We start from the raw sequence: 19,130 nt of genomic DNA, 5'->3' as shown, positions 1-19,130 counted from the left end.
ATAAAATAAGGAATTATCTAAAAGTTCTGACCATCACTGTCTTTCTCTTAATATACTTTTTCCCTTGGCAACAGCATGATTTCACCTCTTTTCTCCCAAGTTCCAGTCACCTATATTGTACTGCCCAGCCAAAACCTACACCAATGTGTCCCCAAGGAACCTCAAACACAGACTGCCCAAAGCCACTTTCACCCTCCTGGCTTCCAAATCTGGCTCCCCTCCAGGGTTCCTACTGCTAATGGCACCTCACAAAGCAAACTCAAGTGTCCTGAAAGCATCTTTGATTTCTCCCTTTCCCTTATAACCAAGTCTCATAGATGGCAGAACCACTGAAACGCAACACTTTTCCCTTAACTACTGCCTCCCCAGATCAGGCATCGCCATCCCTCACATGAATGACAGCAGCAGCCTTCCAACTGGTGTCCTTGCCTCTGGTTCACTTCACTTTGCAAGACACTTGTCATAGTAGCAAATGCTTTCAAGAGCTCTAACCACCTCAAGAACAAAGTCCAAACTCCTTATCCTAGAACTGAAGGCACCTTGCAAGCATTATCTAAGAGATTTGCATTTCTTGCAAATCTCTCTCACATACCTTTGCTGCAAGAAAAAGAAATGCATTTCCCGTACACGTCCTAAGAAGAGCTCTACCTTTACTCATGTTCTCCCCTCCACCAGCAGTACTGCTCTCTCACACTTGAAATCCTGCTGTCCTTCAAGGTCCATGCCCAAGGCCACCTCTTCCCCAAAGCCTCATCCACACACTCAGCCGGAAGTCATCTCTCCCACTTCCCAAGAACCACAGAAATCTGTCTAAATCTGTCTTACAGCACAACTGACTTTCTAACTTTTTTCAGTTATTTATGCACATGACTTACTTTTCTCAATGAATGAATGGTATCTACTTCATAGAGCTATGGGGATTCAGTTAGATTCAGCCCACAGACTACATGAAAATGAAAGAAGATGGTGACAGCAGCCACTACTTACTGACCATGGACTATGTACCAAACTCTGTCCTAAAATGCTAGGATACCTGTGAACCTGTTTAATGCTGACAGGAGGAAGCCGACTCAGAGAGAGGTTAATTTGCCCAAGAAGTACACCTTGGGCAAATGAGAAGGGCGGGGCCAGGTTCCCAACCCAGTCTGGCTCCTCAGGCTACACTATCCTGCCACCTAGACACAGAACAGAATCTACAATGTGATCCTGTTGGTCTGATTTTCAAAGAATATAATCACAAACATATATAAACATAATACATTAACACTACATCTGGAAGGAGATGCAGGAAACCTTTAATAGTGGTTATCTCTGCACGCAGGGCAAAAGACACCTGAGTCTTCATTTCAGACCCTTTCATGGAATCTAAAATATTTTAGTGATATGCATGTATTCTTTTTCTTTCTTTCTAAGTAAATTATTCCTTTGAAATTCATGTTTTCTAAGGGTTCCTTCTGCTATTTTTGCTAGCCATATGTTGTTCAATTAACATCTGTATAAGTGAAAGCTCCAGGGAAACAAAGATGCCACCCCGTCCACCATGCTCTCACAGCTTTGCTATAAAGGCTCAGCAAGAAACAAAGCTTTAAAATGTTTAATTTGTGGCTCATGATATACACAACTATTAAAATTCATGAACGTTTGAAAAACTACAGAAATGCTTACCTTTTAATTTCAAACTATTTTCCAGTGTTATAAAATTTTCATAGAAGATGAAATATATCTGAGAATAGTTGGTCTCAAAAAACTGCTTGAGATCACTTGCATCCACATTATCTGAAAAGAAAAAGTTTCCATTTACAACAATTCACTTTATACAATTACAAGACTTTAGAAACAACCTTCACGAAAACGAAGCCAAGTATAACTAGGTTTCATTCCCTTCTAAGACAAAACAGAACAGTATTCCTATTTGTTTATGTTCCGCCTAAGAGAGTTCACTGCACCTTGGGTACCACCCACCACTCAGCCCTGCTCAAGAGACTGTGAAGCCAATCCAGGGAGGTGGATGCTGATAGGGACCAGCAATGACAGACCAGCTAGAACGCTGGAGGTAAGTGGGGGCAGGTATGGGGAGGGACAACATGACTTTCTGTTAGGGTATGAGGAAGCAGAGGTTCATGGAGGAGGCAGTTTTTGACACAGGCTGTGAAGAGGAATGGGTTTATACCTCTGAAAAACAACTTTGCTGGTGGAGTTCCTAAATCGACCAATCTCTGCTCCCTCCCCACCAACATAACTCTCTGGGAATGAAAAGAGAAATCAGCTCAAATGAACCAGCACATGCTTCCCAACCACAGCCTTCTAGATGACCTGACCCTACTCATGTATGGACACTGTAGGGCCTACTATGTGTTCCTGGAGTTGCCCCTGTTGTAATAGACAATTTTGCTAAACCACAAACTACTGGTAGATAAGCAGGGGGTGTGCGGAACTTAGCACAGTGACAACTCCCACTGGGGCTGATTAGCAACACAGCCAGTTCTTCCAAGGGCCCTTATCAGCCTGGGTAAAACCTCACAATGCTGGGGGTCAAAGCAGTCATCCACCGTCAACACACCTTTGTGTTTTCCTCAGCAAACAAAGTTGTTTGTACCATCTACAGAGTCCTGACCAACAAGTTAGCACTTTGGGAGAATACACTAGCACCTGAGGATAAGTAATATCCGCTTCCTGGAGCCAGGATTGTAGTTCATACCTATAATCCCAGCTACTTGGGAGGCTGAGGCAGGGGGATCGCCTCAGCCCAGGAGTTTGAGGCTACAGTGAGCTATGGTTAAGCCAGGGCACTCCAGCCTGGGCAACAGAGTGAGACTCCATCTCTTAGAACAAAACGCAACAAACAAACAAACAAAAAAAAGCTCCCTTAAAGCTCCCTTAAAATTCTACAAGGATTACTAAGAAAAAAGTATGTTGCTCTTCAATCTCTACCAGTGTGGTACCAATTCTTTTGCAGTCCTAACACTGTGACTCTATGTGAACATATACACTATGATGTTCAAATTACATAATGTTAGCAGTAACGCAGATGATTATAAAGAGTTGTTTTTCTCTGACAACACTATAAGAGCTTGTTGTGCAAAAATCTGCCCTGGCTCTTTGAAATAATGCATGTAAGGTGTTTATAAAGCCTTATGAGCTGCCAATTTCACACTATATTTACCGCACCAAAATAAAGCTGGGCACAGAGCTATGAAAATTCCTAGCGAGGAACAAATTTACTATGTGAAACAGGTAGCAATGAAACTAGTATCATCTGCAAAGGTAGATTCATTGGAAAAGAAAGAAAAAAGAAACTAGTATCATCAACTCACATGAGTATTAACATTCCTATGAGCTATACAATCGTGCCGAGGAATCCTTGAGTGCCTTGTACACAATTTGCCAGTTCCAAGAAATGAGTTCTGTACACTTCAACTCTAATGCAAACTGCTAGCCCATCTACCACTAACTGAGCCCTCTTCCTGAAGTCGGCTTAACTCAGCTGGCTCCTACTCACCCACACTAGTCAGCTGAAAGATCCCCACCTTACCCCAAGACTAGGTCCACGCCTCTGCTGTATGGCCCCCACTCTATGCTTCCTGTCACAGAACACATCACACTTAATTCTGGTGGAATTCTGATTGAATGATGTGTCTCTTCTGTTAGACATATTCCCTGCCCTCACAAAACCCACAGTCTATCTCATGAATCATCATGTCCCATGCATCTAGCACAATATTTAGTTCAATATTTTTTGAATGAATTGAGAATTCATGAATTAGCCTACACATACGAGGATAAAATAATGACTACAACTTGTAAATCTACAGGAAAGAAATGGCTTAACCCTCAAATCCTTGGGGCTATCAAAAGACAAATTTCATCTCTGCTGAGGACTCCTGATTTCCATCTGCAGCCCTGACATCTCCCACTGCAGGCTCTAGTCTCACAGACTGCTACCAGCTGATTTCTCCACGTGAGGGTCTTAAAGACCTCTCAAATTAAACGCATCCAAAGGGAAGTTCTCCCTCAGATCCCGTTCTTCCCTCAGGCTTTTCCGTCTCAGTAAGCTGGAACCACCAACCACCCTGCTGCTCTAGCCACGGCCTGGATATTATTCCTCATTACCCATCCCCAGTATGCCATTCTGTTAGCCTGCCTTTAACACCTGTTCCAGCCCTAGACTGCTTCTGCTCTGCATGGCCCTGCCTGGTCTATATGGCCATGAACCCTCACACGGGCTGTAACCTCTGCCCATTGCCTGGGTTCCCTGCTGCCACTCTTCTTCCATTCCCCATAGCAGCCAACACAAATATCTAATAGAGTCAATCAAATCAGATTACTCGGCTACTCAAAACCTTCCACTGGCCTCCAGTAGTACTTAAAATCTGAACTCTTTACTATGGCCGATTAAGCCCTGACCAATTTCCCCCACCCGACACCAACGTCACTACATACCACTCTCCCCTTCACTCCCTATCCTCTAGCCACTGTGGATTCTTTCCATTCCCCAAACTTCCCAAACACATTCCCCACTGGGGGCCCCTGCAGGATGCTACCCCCACTCCCAGATCTTCATGTAGCTGGTTAAGTAGCAAAGTATGAGACAAAATAACAAATGTAGACACTACATTTGTTCATCCTGCTTACATAACAGCAGAACTTCACAAAATCCCTTGCCAGCAGAATTTTACAAAGCCCCTGACTCAAAGACTTGGTGCACAGCCCTTCAGAAGAATGCCCTGAAGATGATCAGCAAGATACAGCACCAGTTCCCACATCTCCAGCCTGAATCACTGCATTTTCAGAAAAGATACATTCAATTATCTCAGCCCTTGCCTCTTCCTGTACATAAGATAATATATGACAGGATTAATGATTATGCTTCTATAATCCATAACCAGATGGACCCTCACACCCAAACCTGGATAAGATTTTGCTCTAATGTAACTTCTGAGCACAATTAACATAACTTCTGAGCATGCGTAGAGCGCACCACCTGTACATAAACTGTGGGCTAAAGCACTACTTTGGAGTAGTCTAACAGACTCTCTGAAAGACTCTCCCTGGTTGCAAACCTCAGCAAGACTTCTGATTCAAACTAACTTTAATTGTTTAAAGCACCAATTCCTTTTTAGTCAACAGGTCTCATCCTCCAGAACCTGGAACACACATGACTTCCTCAAAAAAATCTGCAAGTGCCCCCAAGTGTCACTCCATATTCCATCTCCTCCCCGGCCCTCTCCCTTGGTAGGCTCTGCAGTGAACGTGCCTCAGACACAGAAGGCCATAAGCTGGCAAACAATTTCCCTAGCAAGGAGGATGTGGGTGTGCTGATGCAGCAAGCTGGCACAGAAAGCTACTGGGAGATCAACAAGTCCCCATCTTTCCCTCCCTTATTCCCTCAGACACTCATATATCAGCAACCCAAACAAAGAGGGTCCTCATCAAGTTTAAGGAGATGAGGAGTGCCCCCCTCCGCTCCATTTCGGGGGGAAAAAATAGGTCTAACAATGGTTCTTATATCACAAGGCTGCTGTGATGATAAAATGAGCATATGTAGAGTGCTTATAAGAGCTTCAGTCAACATTACAGAAATGTTAGTAGTTTTAGAATTATTGTGCTCCTAGCAAAGGTCACTAATCCTAATACAGCAGTAAGTACTAAGAATAAACACATCCACAAAACCAATGGGATTATCCCTCTATTTCCTTCCACATATAATCCTCTTCAATAGCAATTCTACTGCTTTTTAGTTGGAAGGATCAAACAGTCTCACAAAAACCTGCTTCAGCAGACCCCTAGAAAGTGCCAAAGGAAGGGAAACAGTCCTCATCTCACTCAGGAGCCCTTGTGGGATGTTATCAAGAGGAGGAAGAAGTTCATGTTCCGTTCTCCCCTGATAGGGAATGACCTGCTGCACCTTCTATACCACCCACAGCCCTCCATTCCCACACCAGAACTAAGAGCCGTCCAAGCCCCGCCTACAGCCCTATGTGTAGCTGAAGACAGGTGTCCTTTACTATTTTACTGAAATTCCCTGGATAAGGGCACTGAAGGCCTAATGATCAAGATAACAGCATGGTGATAGGAAAAAAGAATAAGTGAGGAACGTAAGGCAAACTTGACAACTTAATGAAACAGTCATTTGGAAACATTCAATGAGAACAAGGAAAATGATGAAGTGCAAAAGAACTAGTCACACATAAAACAGAAAACGCCAACAATGATGAATGTCATTAGTAATGCACCATTACTTACTTATAGGCTAACATGATTCTGGTGATTTCACATTTAAACAACTGCCTAGGTCCCTGGGTAGTTTGTAGAAATGCTACAAATCATTCCTTCCTTTCATCCACACTTTTGGATGCTGCCTACCCACAGTGATTCAGGACTGACATCCTGACTTGCTTTGGCCAAAAAGGCCTTAAAAATGTGATAGTGGTTTCTGAGAGAGCCCAACGAAAACAAGAAAACTCATGAAGAAGAGCTGAACCCAACCCACCAGTCTGGAGCCAGCCCCAGGCAACCATCAGTGAGAAGCAGAAAGCCAATACAGACCCAACATAGTGAGGGGAAAAAAATAGATGCCTATTGCTATAAGGCTCATGGAAGCTGCTGAGGATTGGGAAGGTTTGTTATGCAACACTATTATAGAAATGTTGGTGCAGAAGAAACTCAGCACAGAACAGCTTCACCAGTCATGAGGGCCAGCAAACCTCTGAAGAGATACCCCCAAGTATAGCACATCATGCCCTCCATTAAAGAAGGAAAAGCAAGAAAAATGAATCCAAGTTACAGAGGCTGCCCACAAACTTTCTGTCAACGGTGATGGATGCTAGCCAAAGTGAAGACAGGGACTCCTTTTCCTGACACCAGCCAGTATGTTTCAGTACCTCCTGCGCATGCAGCAATGTGCTAACTGCAGGTCAGGAGCTTATCCAAGCCAGGAGGGAAAACCTACAAAATGAAGACTTTCCAGACTCAGCAGGCAATCATATCATAAAATAGGCGGTATATCAGGGATGACTGGCTTTAATGGCCAAGCATCACTCTTATCATCATTATTACTAAAGAGATATTCACATCTGAAAAATGCCTATAAATACAGACTTTAAAATGTCTCTTGAAGAACTGCTTGATCCCAGGAGGCAAAGGTTGCAGTGAGCCGAGATCACACCATGGCACTACATGCCTGGGCAACAAAATTTAAACTCCGTCTCAAAAAAAAAAAAAAAAAAAAAAAAAAAGTCTCCTGGACTGATTATTTGAAAATACAAAGTATTCATGTGATGAAAATACTAATTTACACAGCAGAAAACTTAATGCATCAGACAAAAGACTCCAGCCCCAGTGCTATCATGGCATGAAACTCGAGATCAGTCAAAGATGTGGTGTGAGAAGCCCAGGTAGGGAAGGATGGAAGAGAAAGTGGGCTATGAAGGGGGCAGAGAGTCCCTTTAGTCCCCTTAGCTGAGCCCAATTCATCCCTGCAAGTCAGTTTGCACATAAAGATACCTTGCCCGGCTCCTCATCCACTGCTCTTAAATGTTGCTCCCACTTCCATACCTTGGTCTCCCCAACCAGACTGTGGGCAGAGAGTGTCAGGTCCCCATTCAGCCAAGACTTAGGTATTGAATACATGTGTACTAAATAAGCATATTAATCAGCAGAATTTAGATATATAGAGAGGCTTCATAATTAATCCTTTCAAGCATTCCTGAAGGTCACAGCAAATAACAAAATTTTTCAAAATCAAGGTAAAACCTCTTACAATAATGGACTGAAAAAGATTCCTCCAAATCAGAAGGAGTCTGGACTACTACCCTAGAAACAAATGATAAATTACTAAAACAAGGTAATAAACAATGAAGATCCACCCTGCAGCCAGTATTAATTTCTAGTAAATAGTAACATTTTCGAAAGAACAATGGAGCAAATGTATGTTCATCCTTAAGTTACCAATAGCATTCATATTGTTAAATTACCTAATATTTATATACCATCTATTATATAAAAGTCTCTATGTTATGTAAGAAAAATCTGAAATCAGAAACATCCTCCTCAGCACTAAAATGTTTTAATTTGTTGATATATTTTAAGTGAATTTATATTAATTTTATTCTTTTACTTTTTAACAAGTTATTTTCTATAAAACAGGAAGGAATTATCACCATCATATTTGTTTTACATGGACACATATATTGTGCCTGCTACAAATGTAAAACTTAAGACATAACTATTACATGAGTAAATATTACCATAATTACACTTTTTAAAAAATAGAATAGTCCTCAGGCCCACAATTTCCTCCTGTCAATTAAAGTGGGCAAAAGTGGTGGAGAGCACCAAAAAGACTCTTCATGCAATCATTACAAGGAGTTTCAAAAATTAAAGAAAATTAACATAACCACTCTGATTTAGGGAGCTCATTCCTCCTGCAGATTCAGCCAGCAGCTGAGGGTAGGGGTTCCCTCGGTTCCTGGCCTGTCATCTGAGTTCTGTCCCACAAACCGAAATACCAACAGCCAATCCCTTCTTGGTTTTCCGCTTCAAGAAACCACTCCCAACCTCACTCACCCTTCCCCACACCTTCCCTGTCCACTACCCCCTCTTACTTCTGTCATTTGTTATTTATAGAATTTCTGCAAGTTTTATGAACCAAAAAACAAAAATCCATTCTACAAGTACACTTATCTAATATCATCAAGATTTCATACTTCAGAAAAAGTCTCTGAAGTACCATACTTTCAATCTGTACCCACTTTAGCATAAACATCATTGGAAATACTTGATATGGAATTACTCTTGAAGTCATCCAGAAGTAATAACGTACTCAAGATAATCCTGGTCCCTCCCTTAATACACAGCACCCCACCAGAATGATGGGAGACCCTCCCCTTGCTTCTTTCAAGACCCCCCATTCCTTCCTCCTAACCTGGCTACCATGAGCTGCCTAAGAAACCACACTCAGTAAGGAGACCATAATTAGAAGTGATCATGGATCACTCTCTAGGTATATATCATAATTAGAAGTGATCATGGATCACTCTCTAGGTATAGATCAGGAGATGTCCCATCAGGCCTTGCACTCAGGTTTCCATCCATCTCCTGGGAAATCCAATTCCCACATAACCATCTCTGACTGTCACCCCCATACAGCTCTGGGCATCACTAATCTCAACGTTTCCTAACCCTACCCTCCCACCCACTATATCAAATAAATCTCACCAATTCCCCTCTTCCATGCCATCTCTAAAGGTTGTTTCCTTTCAGCTCTACTTGAAACCTGGAAGTCCCCTCAGCACACTGCTTCCTTGCAGTCTGCCTGGTAAGGCTTTTGTCTTCCTCTTACACTCACACACCACCAAGCCTAAGATGAAATAGGCTCCCCACTGCAATCTCCTCCCTGCTCCCCACTGCAATCTCCTCCCTCCTCCCCACTGCAATCTCCAGACCATTCTGGTCTTTCTCTTCACACATACAAAGTGCTCCTCTGCTGCTCACACCATCTACTTCCAACCACATCTGTACCAACTTTCACTGACTGGAGTTGCACAATCTTTTCCACATCCCAAGAAACTCTCCTGAAGATTCCAGGGCCTGGCTCACTGTGTTTCTGTATATTACTAGCACCGTCTTCACTCTTGATGGTTTCAACATTTATGCAGATGACGCCTGACTCCCTCATTTCTAATGAAGTTGTCCTCTACGCCACCTCTGCCACTGAAACCCACAGCCAGATCCTAGACCCTGTGGTTACTTAGAAATCTCCCCACCTGCAAGCCTCCGTTTCAAGCAATCCACTCTCTTGACACCTGCTATTTCTTATCCTTCCCACTCACTCCTTCTGGAACTCTAATTCCAACAATGCTTCAACCTTACTGGGTCCTTGAATCCAATAACCCCACCATCTTGTTACTATCTCTGATGCCCCTCAAGTCCTCACTTCCTTTCCTTCCCAATTTAGCTTCCACAGTTCCTCTATTAAATCAGTCCTTCCACTGTCCTTCAACCCATCTGCCTCTTTCTCCCTCTAACGTATTTATGCAATAAAATCCCAGCCTCAGTTTCAACCCTGAGTCAACTGAAAGTATTTATCAGATCTCAGGCCATGTACTGGATACAAAGATTTTTTTAAATTTTGTATTAAATATTTAATGCATGTGAAAAAACAATTTTTGTATATATGTAATTTATGATGTATAATAAAAGAAACACCTTAAATCACCCACCCAACAAAAGCATCCGGTCCAATCAGGCTTTGACACCACTCCCTAACACTGCACTAAGGAGTTCTACACTGTTAATCCAATGGCCAATTTTCACTTCTCTCCAGGGCCAACAGCGGATACACATGTAACCTGTACCTAAGTACCACTAGCCTGGTCCATAGAGAGGAAGGGGAGTCTAGAACCCTAGCATAAAACGTCTGGATGCATGTTGGGCCTAAATTGTATATTCCTATTACAAGTGATATAGTTTGGATATTTGTCCCCTCCAAATCTTGTGTTGAAATCTGATCCCCAGTATTGGAGGTGGGGCCTGGTGGAAGATGTATTGGATAATGGAGGCAGATTCTTCATGAACATCTTGGTGCTGTCCTTACAGTAATTAGTGAGTTCTCCCTCTATTAGTCCCCATGAGAACTGATTGATACAAAGAGCCTGGCACCTCCTCCTCTCTCTTTTCATGTGATGACCATTCTCCTTTGCCTTCCACCATGAATGGAAGCTTCCTAAGGCCCTCGTAAGAGGGAGATGCTAATGCCATGCTTCCTGTACAGACTGCAAAACCATGAGCCAAATAAACCTCTTCTCTTTATAAATTACCCAGTATTCCTTTATAGGAACACAAAGGGACTAAGACTATAGGAAATGAAACAAAGTCACCTTTTAGCTCCACAAACAGGTTTGTTTCTTACATGCAATTATAGCCATGTTGTACATACTAGTTGTACAATTTTAAATTGTAAAAAGAAATTCCGTAAAAGTATGTATGTTCAAAAATTTATCATAACTGACCATTTATTTCCACAAGCATTCTCCATGGTATTTTAAACGAAAAACCGAGAGCAGCCTGGAGCAGAAACTGTAGCTTTCTCTCCAGCTCCTTCATCTCATCCACCCCTCACTAACAGACCCTCCCTCTTCCTAACAGAGCCTCCATTTGCTCAGGGATCTCCTCTTCTACAAAGCAGCACCCTTCTTGGATCCTGGCCTGTTCCTAGCCCCAGGGAGACGACCTGATACTGCTGGGCCAATTACAGTGGCAACATGCCCCTTGCCAGTGACCCAAGCCCGTGACCCAGTGCTGGTCAACACAAAACAGGAGGAAGTCTGATGAAGACAGCTGAGAAAAGCTTTACTGGCTTTAGGGAAGAAGCGTCCCTTTTTTTTTCCTGTCTTTGGATATCGTTCTATCTGGGTGCAATGGCTGTGGGCATTTTGCCACCTTGAGGACAAACCTGCCACACTAAGGACGGCAAAGCCAAGAGGTGGAACGCGCCTGGACTGTCAACATCACCAAACTCATGAATTAGCTCACTCTGGGGCCTCCTTGCCTTGGGATCTCTTTTTATAGGAGAAAGAAATTCTTAATACTTTCTTATATTTGAGTTTTTTATTACCTACAATCAAAAATATCCTTGTAGATGGACAGCTGAAATAAAATTTGCCAATTCCAACAGGAAACAAACCCTAGTGTCAACTGAAAAGATCAAAAAAATTATATTAATCCTACTTCATTTCCAAAGGCATATTGTTTTCATTTCTTTATACCTTATAAAGTAAACCAGATGTAGAACATCAAATTCTTAGAAATCAGATAAATAGTAACACTTTGTTAGCCAGGGGTGACAGTCCTTGTGTAAAAGTAATTCTGTATAAACATATAGTCCAAATATTTAGTATTAAAGTTTTTTAAAGTAGAGCTATTTAACATTCCTGACACATGGCTCAAATGCAGGATTCTAAAACTTTGTTTTTAACAGATATCAAGTACCAATATACCAAAACACCCTATACAAACTGATATCCAAATCAAATGTGAGTTACATACATTTTAATGTATTTACCTCTCTTTCAGGAATCAAGTTTCATCAGACATTTTAAGGTCAATTCACACTTGAATCTCCTTCTCTTGATCTGAACTGGAGCTAGCCTACATTATAATCAAAATCACTCCTGAGGGGAAAAGTTGGAAACAGATATAAAATGACTACAGCCTAGGAGCTGTAGTCACCTCTACCCCAAAATAAGGAGGTAAGTTGTGAGGAGAGTGTCTACAGCTCTCCAATAATGTCTCATGTCAAATAATTATGATTAATGGTAATAATAGCTCACAAAGCAGCTTTGTATACACTGGCTCAACCCTCCAACAACCACAGGATGGTGGGTACCATTCTTATCTCCACTAGAAAGGGCAGGTCACTGCCAGGACTCGAACCCTGGCAGTCAGGGTCCCACACTGTTCACCTAATTAGGTGTAATACTAACAGAAAGTTGGCCAAGCATGGTGGCTCACACCTGTAATCCTAGCACTTTGTGAGGCCAAGGCCCACAGATCACATGAGCCCAGGAGTTCGAGACCAGCCTGGGTAACATAGTGAAGTCCCATCTCTACAAAAAATACAAAAATTAGCCAGACATGGTTGCACACGCCTGTAGTCTGAACTCCTTGGCAGGCTAAGGTGGGAGGACCGGCTTGAGCCTGGGAGGTGGAGGTTGCAGTTAAGCCACAGTTGTGCCACTGCATTTCAGCTGGGGCAACAGAGCCAGACCTGGCCTCAAAAAAATGAAAAATAAAATTTTAAAAAAGATACTGTAACTTTAAAAAAAAAAGTGAGGAAGGAGGTTCAGAGACGCATACCAGGAAATTATATTTTGTTTTATTTTGTTGTAAAACAAAAAGAACACAAGAGAGAGATGGTACAAGTCAGAGAACCAAATAGTTATTAAATACAAAAGTGCACCCAGAAGTTGGATTTTTTAAAAAGTACACCAGAGTCAGCTTGCAAGTGGAATGACCTTCCTTCTGGACATTTCAAAAGGGTGGCTTTTCTGTGAAATTAACTCAGTAAAGACTGAAGTGGCTTTCCCCAGGGACCGTCTTTACCTCCAGAAAATCATCAAATTATCCCCAGCTTGTGAGAAGCCTCCAATATTATCACCTCTGCTGTGTCCCTAACACAAGAAACCAAAGGCCCTTCTGGTCGCTGGGCAGTCACTCACAGGCACACAATCTGCTAACAGCATGTGAAGGCCTGAAACTCATGTCCTGAAGGATGAGTGAGAGGGAATTTTGTTACAGGAGTCCAGAGGAACACACTACAGCCATTTAAGTCTTATGTAATTCTTCACTTACTGATGTGGAAAAATATCCAGGGCTTTAAGTCAGAAACATAGTGTTAGACCATATACAATGACTATTCATGTAAAACCGTGTTTGTGTGTGTAAGCGAGGCGGCAAGTGAGGTGGGTGCAGGGAAGAGAGAAAGGAAAGCACCCAAGGGAGACTCAGCCTGGAAAGCCTGTTCACCGGGATTTCCATAACACTTGGCAGGGAACTACAGAATTTGAGGACCCTTTGATACCTTAATTATTTTTCATATATTCATATTATCCAAATGTTTATAATGAGCATGTAAAATTGTATAAAAACTATAAAGCTGTTCTGGGGGGTACTTCTAGGGTGTTCGAGAAAGAGGTTTTTTTCAAAGCCTGAATATTTACCATAAAAAACTCATCAGTCATGACACGAGGCCATCCTTTTCTCCAAACAGGTCTTACTTTTCAACTTTGAAGAAAACTTAAGACCCAAGCAATATATATGAGTATCCTTACCAATTTTAAAATGTTGTAAAACACAGCACATAACTTAAATTTCCTCTGTCCAACTTTTACTCCTTCTGTAACTGCACATACACAGTACATAATGCCTTGGAATGTATTTGGAGGAGCTTTGCTGTCTTTGTGTTTCTCTAGACATCATTCACTGAAAAGCATAAAAAATAATAGAACTAGGCAGGAAGAAACTTCTCTGTCCAGCCATTCAGCAGCTAGCACTGGGGAGGAATGAGCAAATGTTTGACACTTTTGAATGCAAAGAAGTGATGAAATTTCCAGTCACAGTGAGACCCATTCCCAAGACCTGGGCGCCTTAGTCCATGTGAGTCACCCTTTTCTTGGTCTGCTTACACCTGGCACTATCAACTGACAGAACAGAAACGTCTTCATAGCACACTATGAAAGTGCTAAAGAGATGGTTTATTCTCAGAAATGATGTCTCTGGAAGAATACATGATTCTCCTCCTGCATGTAGCTAACCTTCTAATACTGCCATATTTTGAAATGCCACAGCCACAGCCACCTTTCTGTATAAGACATAAGGTTCAGTTAGCAACATTGGCTCACAGAAACACATCTTTACAATTAACAATGAGCCAAAGATCAAGATTCCCTCAGGTCCTTCCATTGAGAAAAAACCAACATAAAGCACAACTGGGGTCCCAATTTAAGTAGGTATCTGAAATGGAGCCAATCTGCAGTGCATGCTGCCTTCTGCAACCATTCCTATTAAATTGTTGTTGTACTGAAGCATCAACATTTTTCTGGTCTCATTCATTTCCAGACCCTGACAGATCTCCATTTTTTGTCAGCATCAGGGGCACTTTTTAATGTGCCTGCTCTCTGCCTGTCAATAGAGTTGGGGATAACAGCAAGCCTGTCTCCATACTGTTACAAGCTCAGGCCACTGTGTGGGCTCATTACATGGCCCACTGTGCTCTAGCTTTCCTGTCCCACTGTCCACAAAGTGTTTCCATCCTGTCTTCTCGTCACCACTTGCTGCTGCAGTAAGGAGGGACACAGGCTGTCTGTCCCCATCTTCCTCAATGTCTATCCTTGCCACAGCTTCCACAGCCACTCATTTCTTTTCTCTGGCACGACTTCTTTCTCTTCCCTCTTCCCTTGTCTGTTTCCCGTCACTGGAGACACTGGTCAGTTTTTAGGCAAAAGATCTGACCTTTCATAAAGTAAGCCAAAGAAAGCTATGTTAACAAAGAAAGCTTGTGGTCAGAAAACCAATCTCTGGTAGGCTAACCAAGCAAGTGTAGTCTCTCTGAGGGAACCACATTGATTCTTTTAGACCTAAAGGTCAGCTGAGCTCATTCCTCTGCTCTTAGACCCAGTGGGGGGTGCCCCATCTTATCTTATTTAGAGTAACATCCCAAGTGCTTACTGGGATTCCAAAGTCCCACACCATCTTACCCTTATCTCCCCTCTCTCAATTCTGCTCCTTTCCCGGCTCCTTCTATCCTCCACCCCTCCACCCCTATTGACTTCCATGAGATTTCCAGTCTATTTATGACTCAGAGCCTGGTACTTACTGTTTCCTCTGCTTAGAACACTATTCCCCAAAAATAATCACAAAGCTGCTCCCTTGCTTAACCCTGGTCTCAGTCCAAACCCCGCTTCAGAGACGACTTCCCTGACCCCAATATCTAAATAAGTACACATGTACCCTTATCAAGCTTAATTTTTCTATCATCATTACCTGAAATTGTATTATATATTTGTTATTTGGTTTTTTGTTGTTGTTGTTGTTCCTGTTTTTTAGAGATGGAGTCTCACTATGTTGGCCAGGTTGGTCTTGAATTCCTGGCCTCAAACAATCCACCTGCCTCAGCCTCATAAAGTGCTAGGATTATAGGCATGAGCCACTGTGACCAGCCTGTTATTTGTTCATTGTCACATCTACCCTAATAGAATGGAAGTCCCATGGGTGCTAGGGCTTCATCTGAAAACAGCAGGCACGGTCAGTACATGTGGAATAACTTTAAAAAACAGTGGAAACAGTGTAAGCTATGTAGACTTAAAGAGTGGTCAATTCCATTTGTTGAAAGGGTAACCCTTTATTCCCATCAAACTAGGAAAAGAATCCTCTCACTTGAGCCTGGGAGATCAAGGCTGCAGTGAACTGTTATCATACCACAGCACTCCAGCCTGAGTGACAGAGTGAGACCCATATCTCAAAAATAATTTTTTAATTAAAAAATTTTTAAAATAATCTTCAAATATAACTCCTATAATCCGAAATAGAATTTACAGAACGCCATCTAAGGTTTGCTCAATGATTTATGATTATTAGCACAAAAGTCAATGAACTTCATGAGACACAAATGGGCATGGTCAGAGCTATAGGCAGTTTTGTTTTGGGAGGGAATGTGCCAGAATGCCTTTCCTTTACTTTCTCAGAAATACAGGAGCCAGAATGAGAGCCCGTATCTAGGAACAGGACAAGTAATCCAGGCTGGCCAATCACAGTTACCCCATCTCCCTCACCCAGTGATTGCTACAGAATGGGTACAGGCCCCAGGGGACTGGCCATACTCTTCTGAAGGGTCACTAGCTCCCAGGACATGTCAGGCTGGCAACACTAGGGACCATCACACCTGTACCTGGCAGAGGTGGCCTGAAAATGAAGCAGAAGCACAGAAAACAAAAACATAGAACCAAGGGTAGAGACTATTTGCCACCGAGTGGGGAAAAGAGAGAGTGGATATGAGACTGGGTAAGTACCCTGACCACATCCCTGTAGACAGCCATATCTAATGCCAAATGTTCCCTTAGACTGTTTAGTGATGTATATCATTAAATCCCTTTTTGCCTTTAGTTCAAGATGGGTTTCTGCCCCTTGCAACCTAGAGACCTAAGTGTTACAAATGTACTCAACATATATTACCCTTCTGGTGTAGCAGAATAATTAAGAAAAGAAAAGAAAAACAGCCTAGTCTGGTTAAACATACAGATGTCTATCAAGAGTTGGGAAGAGAAGGGAATATGGAGTGAATACTTAATGGTTACTTCTCTAGAGGTGATGCAAATATTTTGGAAGAGGACAGAGGTAGCAGTTGCACAATGCTGCTATGTATTAAGCACCACTGAACTGTTTACTTTTAAATAATTTTTTGCTTTGTTTTTCTTGAGACAGGGTCTCACTCTGCCACCCAAGCTGGAGCCCAGTGGCTCAATCTCAGCTCACTGCATCCTCTACCTCCTGAGTCAAGGTTTTTGGGCTTTTTGTTTTTGGCTTTTGTTGTTGTTGTTGTTGTTGTTTTGAGGTGGAGTCTCGCTCCGTCGCCCAGACTGGAGTGCAGTGGTACAATCTCAGCTCACTGCAACCTGTGTGTCCTGGGTTCAAGTGATTCTCCTGCCTCAGCCTCCCAAGTAGCTGGGATTACAGGCACCCACCACCATGCCTGGCTCATTTTTGTATTTTTAGTAAGAGACAGGGTTTCACCATGTTGGTCAGGCTGGTCTCAAACTCCTGACCTCAGGTAATCCTCCCATCTCAGCCTCCCAAAGTGCTGGGATTACAGGCATAAGCCACCGTGCCCAGCCTATAATGATTAGTTTTACGTTACGTGAATTTTACCTCAATTAAAAAAAAATTAACATTCAAACAATGCCGCAAAGCACTTCTTGATGGTAAAATAGGTTTTAAATATATCTATTAGAATTTCCTAAAAGAGGAAGTTGGGTCAAATGGGATACACATTTTAAAGATCATTGATCTGTATTAACAAATGACTTTTCAGAAATATTGTTCCAAGTTAAAGTCAAATCAAAAGTGGAGAGAGCTCACACAGTATATTATCATCAGAGAAAAAAGACAATAGCAAATTTGCTAATATAATGGATAATGTATTTAAATCTCCAAGTTTACAGATTACTAGTGAGGAGTAAACACTGAAAACATTCTTATGGGTCTTGGCATTTGTCCATTTACAAATTACAGATACATATATTTTGAACATTTATTTATTACAATTTTTCTTATTAATTACACATAGTTTTTACGTATTGTGTATTAACTATTTCTCCTCAAATAAATTTCAAATATTTTTCCAGTTCATTATTTACTTTTTACTTCAGTTAAAGATGATGTGTCTGTTTCTATATTTATTTATTTTAGGAGCAGGAAACGAGAAATGGAATAATTCTTTCCAAAATAAATATTTGCAATATGACACACACAGACAAACACACAGACACATGCTGAGGAAGACTACAGGATATTTTACTTCCACTCCGGGAGTTCGGTATAAGCTATACCACACCAAGCCTATCTGGCCAAACACATCCTCATCTTATTAGATACTATAGGGTCCATGGAATGCAGAGAGTCTGCACTGTCTACATCAGGAATATGACTACACAGAAATAAAACACGGTAATCCCTAACACAAGTTGTAAAGAAGCAACATATGTCTTCAGTTCCCCTCTCTTCCATGCAGGTTTGAAAATAAAGACTTAAACATAAGACTTAACACCATAAAAACCCTAGAAGAATACCTAGGCAAAACTATTCAGGACATAGGCATAGGCAAGGACTTCATGACTAAAACACCAAAAGCAATGGCAACAAAAGCCAAAATAGACTAATGGAACCTAATTAAACTCCAGAGCTTCTGTACAGCAAAAGAAACAGTCATTAGAGTGAACCAGCAACCAACAGAATGGGAAAAAATTTTTGCAATCTACTCATCTGACAAAGGTTTAATATCCAGAATATACAAAGAACTAAAACAGATTTACAAGAAAAAAAAACAAACAAACCCATCCAAAAGTGGGCAAAGGATATGAACACTTTTCAAAAGAAGACATACATGAGGCCAACAAACATACGAAAAAATGCTCATCATCACTGATTATTAGAGAAATGCAAATCAAATCCACATTGAGATACCACCTCATGCCAGTTAGAATGGCGATCACTAAAAAATCTGGAGACAACAGATGCTGGAGAGGATGTGGAGAAATAGGAACACTTTTACACTGCTGGTGGGAGTAGAAATTAGTTCAACCATTATAGAAGACAGTGTGGCGCTTTCTCAAGGATCTAGAAACAGAAATTCCATTTGACCCAGCAATCCCATTACTGGGTATATACCCAAAGGATTATAAATCGTTCTATTATAAAAACACATGCACATGCATGTTCATAGCGGCACTGTTTACAATAGCATAGACATGGAACCAACCCAAATGCCCGTCAACAATAGACTGGCCAAGGAAAATGTGGCACATATACACCATGGAATACTACACAGCCATAAAAAATGATGAGTTTGTGTCCTTTGT

General features: G+C 41.7%; 1 protein-coding gene across 9 annotated transcripts in view; it reads right to left on the bottom strand.

Annotated features, from left to right (window-relative positions):
- The window catches only part of RALGAPA2 (Ral GTPase activating protein catalytic subunit alpha 2), a 320,763-nt gene that overhangs the window by 291,536 nt on the left and 10,097 nt on the right, over nucleotides 1-19,130 (bottom strand). For all 9 annotated transcript variants that reach the window (XR_012519285.1, XR_012519286.1, XM_074406179.1 and 6 more), the window contains exon 2: nucleotides 1,666-1,776. Coding sequence is in view for 7 of the 9 variants with exons in the window: in XM_074406179.1 (XP_074262280.1) it covers nucleotides 1,666-1,776 (111 nt within the window). In the remaining 2 variants the exon portion in view is untranslated. The remainder of the gene's footprint in view (nucleotides 1-1,665; nucleotides 1,777-19,130) is intronic.

This window comes from Saimiri boliviensis, chromosome 9 (genome assembly GCF_048565385.1).
Source record: "Saimiri boliviensis isolate mSaiBol1 chromosome 9, mSaiBol1.pri, whole genome shotgun sequence".
NCBI classification, from domain to species: domain Eukaryota; kingdom Metazoa; phylum Chordata; class Mammalia; order Primates; family Cebidae; genus Saimiri; species Saimiri boliviensis.
Note: the sequence above shows the minus strand (reverse complement) of the source record. Positions and strands in the feature narration are given on the sequence as shown.